The sequence below is a fragment of the Gastrolobium bilobum genome, unplaced genomic scaffold, assembly GCF_033153095.1.
Source record: "Gastrolobium bilobum isolate Gb01-03AN ecotype WA unplaced genomic scaffold, APGP_CSIRO_Gbil_v1 utg4366, whole genome shotgun sequence".
Taxonomy (NCBI): Eukaryota; Viridiplantae; Streptophyta; class Magnoliopsida; order Fabales; family Fabaceae; genus Gastrolobium; species Gastrolobium bilobum.
The window spans coordinates 119,961-129,133 of NW_026895214.1; the positions used below are offsets into that span (position 1 = coordinate 119,961).

Here is a 9,173-nt window from a genome sequence, read left to right on the forward strand (position 1 = left end):
CTTCTAGGTTGGCTAGTTTTGATTTTTTTTTTTTTTTTTTTAAGTTGCATTGCAATGGGGTAGCACTTTTTTTGCTTTTTGCTTTCTTCTTTTTTTAATTTTGCTGGGAATTGTTGTTAATATATGATTAGGAAGAAAGCATTATAATAAATAAATTAGTTGCGAGAGTTACAGGGCGATTGATTTCGGTTTGGTTGTTTGGATTATATATAATTTTGTATCTTGATATTAAGTAGTTAAATCTTGACTTTTTATGTTGTTTTTATGATTTATGTTTCTACTATCCCTTTCCTCACAGAAACCGAACATCAAACTTTGGGCAATAACATAGCTAAAACAAAACATCACAGACTGACATATTATTATTCATCAAGCAATACATACCCACGGATAGGTTTTACGTTAATCCATATTTATAATTTGGAAGTGGCATTCATGAACTCAGGGTCATTTCCCATTGCCTCCAAAATCTCATAAGGAAGGCACGCTTCAATGTCAACACTACCTCTTTCTGCCCCACCAATCACAGTAATATTCCCGTATTTTTGATTTGCACTACCACTTCTCACTGCCACAGGAATTCCCGAACCAAAATCATTACTATAAACATTGAACCTTGGGGAACTTGCAGTGATCAAGCGATTACTACTGCCCACGCTAACAATAAACCTTGGGTTTTTAACCCAAGACTCACATTGGCTCTTCACCTTCTCCTCAGAGTACGAAGCTATCATCTTGTTTATTTCCCAAGCACCCTTAGCGAGCCCACCCTCAAGCAGTTCCCCTGCTTTCATGGTGACACGACCAACCACCGATGCATTTCCAAAATAATCCTCTGGCATTGGTGGAACCATCCTTATTCTAGCGCTTATCACCACGTCATAATGAATCTCTTCTTGTGGGTCACGACGTTGGCAACGGATCACAAAGCGCCAAAGGTGAGTTAATAGCGCTTGCAGAGAAGATATTTTGTCTGTTCTGGCCTCTGCATTAGCTTTTGATTTGAGTTGCGCTATTTTCTCCTTTGTGAAATGGAATATCCGAACCGGTGGTGCTTGTCGTTTGAAGTTTTCAGGGTTTTGCTTCTCTTCCTGCTTTGTGAAAGGAAATCGTATGGGACTGTTAAAGCAACGATCAAGTTGGGGGAGTTTGGATACATTATGGGAACCACGTGAGATTTCAGCCCAAGAATTTATGAAATGCCAAAACGACTTGCCGTCAGCTACCAGGTGATTGATTGTGCAGGCCATGAAGATGCCGTCAACTAGCTCAGTGACTTGCACTGCTAGCAATGGCTGTGATGTGCCCTCATTGTTTTTCATTTCATTGAGTTGAAAGAAGGAGTGGACAATGGGAGGAACATAGTTGGGTTTAAGAATGTCAGCAACACTGGTTTTCTCTGCTGTGGCATGGACAAAAAGTGCACCAACGTTGTTGCACGCGATATAAGCGGAGGCAGTGTTATCTTTGTGTTCTGTAATGATGAGACGGCCTGTGAGGAGTGGAAAGAATGCAAGAGTGGAGGAAAGTGAGTGTTTGAGGTTCTGGATTTGGATTTGTGTGTCTTGTGTGTTGTTGGGATTGTGAAAAAGAAGCCCTTTTTGGATGGTTTCAACGTGGAGGAGCTGGAGATCCCATGGTGTTAAATTGAGTATCTGAGTTGTGTCACCATTATTGTGACTCGGTGCCTGAATTCTATTGGTGGAGATGACTCGGATGGCTCCCATTGGTCTTAATCTTTCGTTTAAGTTTAGGCAGAGCTGTCTTAATATATAGGGGGACGGGATGTTGTTGGACCTATGTAAATAAATTAAAGAATAAAAATTAAGAATTTCAAGGTTGTAACTTGTAATAACTAAATAGTATTTTTACGTGCAAAATGAAAATAATAAATAATATACACTTTTCAAGTTGATTATGAACACAATAAAATAAAATGTCTCCGCTTAATAAATGAAAGAATAAAAATTAAGAATTTCAAGTTGTAACTTGTAATAACTAAATAATATTTTTATGTGCAATATGAAAATAATAAATAATATACTTTTCAAGTTGATTATGAACACAATAAAATAAAAATAAATGTCGATCTCCGCTTCTCAGTAAGAGCAGAGCTACCATTCCGCCTTTTGACAATTCAAGTGCAAATGAAAAAAATTAAAATATCTTTACCAAAAAATAAATAAATAAATAAATAAATTTGGGATTAAGTGTAGTTTGAAAACAAAATACTCATTTTTGTATTTTGGTATGTCGTTTCACACGTGGTGCAACTCATTCATGGTAAACTCGTAATTTCGTTTAGCCAGTTATTTTAAAAAATAACCGATTCACTATATCTCTTACCCTTCAATTTCACTTTCCTCTCTTCGCTCACAACTTCTATTTTTTTCCTCCTTCAAATAAGTTCATTTGTTGTGCTTGTCTAAAACAATGTAGAAAATTTGAGGGGGCGTTTGGTTGAAAGAAAGTTTATGAATAATAGGGAAATCTAATATATAGAGAAATAGTTGGAAAGTGAGATAGGTAGAAAAATGTAAAAAAAAGTTGTTTGGTTGGGAAAAATTTTACCTGGGAAATTAGGTAACTTTTATGAAATTTATGTTTGGTTGTAGGTAAAATATAGATGAGAAAATTAGGTAACTTTACGAAAATAACCCTGTTTGTAAATATTTTGTTCGGTGGCCTGCCACTTTACAATGCTGTCAAATACCCACTTAAGAGAGGTTATCCAAGTCTTTTGGTCAAAAGCCTATCTCCAAAGATTGGTTGCTTTTCACAAATACCATATGCTCAAAGGACAAATTTCGCCGGCTATATTCATGATAAAAGGTAGGCAACTTGGTTTGGTAGATAAGTTATTTAGGCTGGTAAGTGAAGAAGATGGCTCAACCAAACATGGTTACTACATATTCCCACTTTTCAGTACTTCATCTATCTCAAAACTCTCCCCCAACCAAACACCCCCTGAAAGTTAAGAAGGAATGTTATTCGATGGAAAAAGAAGTACACATAAAACGCTACACAAGCTATATCTATTCGATCCTTCCAGTACTATTTTTGTGAGAAAGGGTTTAAAACTTTAATCTCGAGACCCACCCTAAATCGGACCAGTCGCGAAGTGAGAATCGATTGAAATATCTCATAAAAAGAAAACCAAATTATTTCTTGTGTGACCTGTAGATTAAATATAGAGGATGGTATATTTAGTTGTAGGGGATGAAAAAGTTGAGTGCATGAACAATGTATTTGAATAACAGTTTCATATGATGGTGCTTGAACTGTACGTCGACATCGACTTGATTGGCATCTCTTCATAACCCATTCAATAATTAGATATGAATATTCAATAATTTTTTTTGTCATTGAAGACATATAAGGCTCATTTTCCGTAGCTGCGACAAATCACCATCAGATTTATGGGAAAGAAGTTGACATAGAAGAAGACGAAGATGTTACTTAGAGAATGATAGCAATGATGATGGTAAAGGCGGGCGAAGGTCAAATTCCTGAGCCTGATACTAACATTGAGGGAGATTTAGATGCTGATCTTGGTCCACATGTGTTGTCAACCCTTGCTCATATCTCTTCTTAGGTTCGTGTAAGGGACATTGAGGGAGTCCAAGTCGCTTGACGAAAAACCTCGGGCAAAGTCATCTCATGATCGATGCTCAAAGTGCTGCCGAAGACACGAAAGTCTGCGTGCAGATCCCTTAACTCTCCCACAACAAGGGATGCCAATATTAATGACTGGACTTTGAATTTTCTGCGTGCTATCGACCTGTCGCCACACATTGACCATGTCTCGAATCTCATGTTGTACCTCATGACAATGTGAGATTGGAGGCATATCCACATTTTCATCATATACTATGAAAGTCGTTATTTTCATGCTATCAACCTATTTGGGGAAACATTATTGTTAGTCATGTTAATGATATCGTTTATTAAATAATGTAATTATTATTACAACAAATTACTTACTAGCTCTCCATCCCTAGCCCATGTCTACTCATTGAACGTAATGTGTACTCTTGGTACGATAGAATATACTAAGGCTTTGTTTGAGAGTTTGGAGGGGAAGGGAAAGAAGGGGATCCAAGGGAGAGGGAGGGGAAGGAAAGGAAGAAAAGTGAAGGGTATTCCCTTTTCTTGTTTGGGAGTTAAAAAAAGATAAGAGAGAAAAATGGAGGGTTAATAAGATATTTTTACCATTTTTTTTTAAAATCAATATAATTATTATATTTTACAAATTAAATTAAATTTAAAATTTATAACAAAATTATTTATGTACTTTTCACAAAACTAAAAAAGATCATATTTTCGATGAAATTCTATGTTGCAAACGACGAAAATTTTATCACAAAATTATTTTTTCGTCGGAATACTTTTCGTCAAAAAGCGACAGAATTTTTTCTCCGATAAAATTTTTTACAAAAATAAATTTTCTATCGAAATTTAATTTCCGTCAAAGGTTTTGAGGAAAATGATTTCCTCCATCAAATGTTTTAATCGAAAAAAGAATTTCGTCAAAACTTTTGACGGAATATTTTTCGTTCAAAATTTCGATGGATATATGTTCTAACAAAATTTTGACATAAATTGTTTTGTCAAAAAATTTGAGGAAAATGTTTCATTCGAAACTTTTGACGAGATTTAGATTCTGTAAAGAATTTTGACAGAATATTTTTCCGTCAATCAAAATATTTTTCGTCAAATATTTTAATGAAAAAATTTTCTATCGACTAAAAAAAATGAGTTCTGTTGAAAAATTTTATCAAAATATTTTTTATTAAAAAACTTGACAGAAATATTTTCCATCGAAAATTTTCGATGGAAATATGTTTCGTTAAAAATTTTGACAGAAATATTTTTTGTCAAAAAGTTAACGAAAATATTTTCGTCGAAAACTTTCAACGAAATTTAAATTATGTAAAGAATTTTGATGAAATTTTTTTCCGTAAAATTTTTTCGATGAAAATGTGTTTCGTTGAAAATTTTGAAGGAAATATTTTTCGTCACAAATTTCGATGAATATGTTTTTTTGTGAAATATTTTTAGGCAAATGTTTTGACAAAATTTTGATTCCGTAAAGAATTTTGACAAAAAAAATTTTCCGTCAAATTTTTTTACAATAATGGTTTCAGTCACAAATTTTGATGGAAATGTTTTGCTGTAAAAAAGTTTGACGTAATTGTTTTAAGTCGAAACTTTTCGATGTTTCGTCAAAATTTTGGACGGAAATATTTTCGTTGAAAGTTTTGATGAAATTTAGATTCTATCAATGATTTTGACAAAAAAAATTTCCGTAAAAAATTTATGTCAGTGATTATAGCAAAATCTGCTTCCGTCTCTAATTTCGTCTTTAGTTTTGACGAAAATTTTTTGACGTATATGATTTTCATCAAAAATTTCATCACTATTTTTGACGAAATATTTTTTGTCGATAAATTCTGTCAGTATTTGAGACTTTTCTAATAATGTTACATTTAAAAATGATTCACATTTATGTAGTTTTCACATTTTAATGTTAAGGGTAGATAAGTAATTTTTAATATTTCCTCCTTTAAACCCCCCAAATTGGGGGAACTTTAATATTAAGGAGAAGGAGAATTTTGGAGGGTTTAGTAAAAATTCTCAATTTCTTCCCCTCATTTTTTTAAACTTACAAACAAGGGAAGAACTTACTAAAACCCTCACTTTCCTTTCCTTCCCTTCCTAAAACAAACTCTCAAACAAAGCCTAAGAGTTCGAGCCCAACAAGTCATCTTGTGCTACATTAGTAAATACATTATTATACCTAGCCTCCTATTTGTTGGGATATTCAATGGTGATGAAATCCTATATTGATTAGTCATAGACTAAGCAAAGTCAATATAAGTGGGAGGATGTTAGAGCATGCTCTATATATGGGAACGATAGAAAAGAAGGAAACCTGAGTCTATTATTCATTTGATAACAAACTTCACGTAGAACATAGTTATATACAACCTACCTACTACACCATAGATACAACTGGAATGTAACCGCTAGAGCGTAACCTCCTAACAGATTGCAACAGAGCCTACTATCCAGCTCAGCAGCTAAACTAACTTCTATCCAACACCCTTAACCAAGCAACTACCTACAATAGACGCATTACTCCATAACTGCATGCACATTCCGTAACATTACCCACCTCTATGAAAGGGCCCTCGTCCTCAAGGTCCAATAATGGGGAAGATGAAAAGACAAGCAAACCTTTTGGGTCCCAAGTGAAATGCAATGGCGTAGCCACATTGGAACTTGCAGCAAGTGCCTTAGCACTGGCTGGTTTCCAAAATCAGAAGCTTTTTTTTATCTTAGGTGACTGTAAATAGTTTGCTTCCTTCATAGCTGCTAGTTTTGGCACTAGTTTCCTCTATGGTTAGCTGATTTTTGGAACTAGCTTCCCAATTTTTCTAGCTCCGCCACGGGTGAAATGGTTGACACTCTGGAACGTAACAAATGTCGATGTCTTGGTGGACTCCCCCACAAATTCTTGGCACTTTTTGTCATGAAATCCAAAAAAATCAAAGATTCAAGAACCTGGATTTGAAATGGTTGCGAAGGTTGTACTCCAAGGGAAACCTTCATAGCGTACAAGGTGTCTAAAACTTGCTGCACCTTCTTGAGGATAAGGATAAAAGCTCTTGTAAATTCATGGAGGCAAGAGAGCTCAAAAACGGAGACTTTAACAACGGACGCAAACCAACTGAAGCTGTCCTTCCATGGTTTAATAGAGCAATATGTATTTCCATTAAAGAAACTAAAGCTCCTGCAATGTTAGAGATATACTCCATTTTTCTTGGAATGAATTGCAAAAGCGGACGTGGACCAATTGAAGATGTCCTTGCATGGCGTAAAGGAGCAAGCAAAATTTCCATGGATATGCTATGTTTTCCTGTCATGCTCTGGTTTCTAGAAAATGAAAAAAGAAAGAGAAAAACGAAAGGATGGAAAGAGATTGAAAATTATGTTCGAAAATTAAAGCACCAATATAGAAAAGAAGGAAAACTAAGTTTATTATTCATTTGATACCAAACTTCACGTAGAACATGGTTATATACAACCTGAAAGAACCCGCACCGTTTATTAAGGGATTTAATTAATTAATTATGTGAAATTAGGAAATAATTCCATAATTGACCCTAATAATTATTATGAGGCTTTAATAATTATAATTAGTGAGTAAGAATGCTGAAAGTTGCTTTTCGAAAGAAAAGTACAGATACCGATTCTGCTAGTCGGTATAAATGCGTACCGAAAAAGTATCCCGAAAAATTATAATAAGTGCATGATAATTACTAGAATAATATCTAGGACTTGTAAAATGAGTTTCAAGTCCAAATAATGAGAACTGGTGCTAGAAACCGGTACTGGCTTTGAAAAGCGCGTACCGGAAATGTGCTCAGAAAATTATAAGAAAAATATGATAATTCTTGTAAAAATGTGTAGTTTCAGATTCCAAAATTTGGGATCAAAATGCTAAGCGTAGAAATTAAAATTAATACTGTGTGTTTAATTGTTAAACCGCTATATATACACTTATGTGAGGGCACTAAACCCTAGGCTGATACTCAGCCATTTTTACGTGAGTGGCTGCTGGTGGTTGCTACCCTTTGCCTTCTCCACCATTTCTTGACCTTCCTTGTAGCTTTTCTTCACTTTTCCTTCACCAATCATCCTTGTGTGAGTGAGATAAAGCCTTGGGAGTGGGTGTGAGACCTTCTTGCTGAGTTGGAGCTGCTGTGTGAGGGGTGGTAATTGCTGCCTCTGAGTTTGTTGAGGGTGTGAACCTTTGGCTTGGCATTTGTGGTGCCAAGAAGCCATCTTTGGTGCTAAGAACCAACCTTTGGTGTGCCATTTTCGTTTCCTTGTGTGTGCTGGACTTTGGGAGCTTCAAGTGAGCTCCAAGAGCATCATCCTTTTTTGTTTTAAGCTTGGGTAAGTTGTTGAACCCATGATCTTGAGTTTTTATGCTTAAAAGTGGAACCTTGATTCATGTAATGGATTAAAGTTGATAACTTAATGTTGGATAATGTTAAACACACCTTAAATCGCATGTTTAAGCTTCTGTATGCTTGAAATGAACCACCTTCATTGGATATCTTCGCGAAATGCAAAAAAACTGCATTCTGTCGCGAAATATCCGGATATGCATATCCGGATATGGATATCCGGATTTCGGGACAACAACGAACCTGTCTTGGTAAAAATTCAATATCTTGAGCTACAGAGCTCCAAATCGAGTTCCGTTTGGACCTATGTGAAGCTAACAGATAGGGATATAACCCTGTAAAATTTCGTAGCCATTGGATAAGTCGTTTGAGCTCAATGTTATTTTAAAGTCGCGTCTTGGTTGCTGGAAATTCAGTTGGCAGCAGTCACTTTGCGAAAATCATAACCGAAGCTATACAACTCCGATTGAGACATAAGATATGTCGTTGGAAATCTTGTGATGTCTAGTTTAACATATTAAAATCTCAGAATTTTTGGGAAATAATTACAACTTCAGTTTTAATAAAATGGAACCTTGGGAGCGATATCTCGCGAAATGCAGAAACTGCATTCTGTCGCGAAATATCCGGATATGATATCCGGATATGGGCTTGGAGATATCCGGATATGGATATCCGGATATGCCCCCGAAATATATCCGGATATTCTGAGATTTCGAAGAACAGTAGCTGTGCTGTGAGGACAGTAGGTTATTGGGGGTTTGTGGACCCTAGATTGATGAGGTTAAACTTCTGTTTTAATTAAACTAAGTCAGAATCAAGTGATTAAGGGCTTATGGCTTGGTGAGAAGCCTTAAGACATAAAGCGTAATGAAAAGGCGATGTCTTTAATTTGTATGCATGTGGTACATGTTATTGATTTATATTTGGTCCATATCAGATTGTGATCTGCTGTGATTGGACTTTGAGCTTGTGGCATTGGATAGCTAGCTTAGAGGTAAGCTTTCGTGTCCTCGGTTTAGCCATGTTGTGGTTCCACCATGTCCCATGGGGGTATGGTTTATGCATGCTGTGTACATGCTTTTGAATATTCGATATGTTGATTGAACTTTACATGTAATGGCTTTTAATATGCATGTGTTGTTTCATCTTGACGGGAAGCCTGAGTATGTAGCGCCATACAAGACGGTGTAC

The 9,173-nt window shown here is 35.6% G+C and overlaps 1 protein-coding gene across 1 annotated transcript; it reads right to left on the minus strand.

The window, feature by feature from the left end:
* Window positions 1-413: 413 nt before the first annotated feature.
* LOC133300186 (protein ENHANCED PSEUDOMONAS SUSCEPTIBILITY 1-like) lies at window positions 414-1,727 on the minus strand. Its single transcript, XM_061499696.1, has one exon. The coding sequence runs from the start codon at window positions 1,725-1,727 to the stop codon at window positions 414-416; it is 1,314 nt and encodes a 437-aa protein (XP_061355680.1).
* Window positions 1,728-9,173: the final 7,446 nt, after the last annotated feature.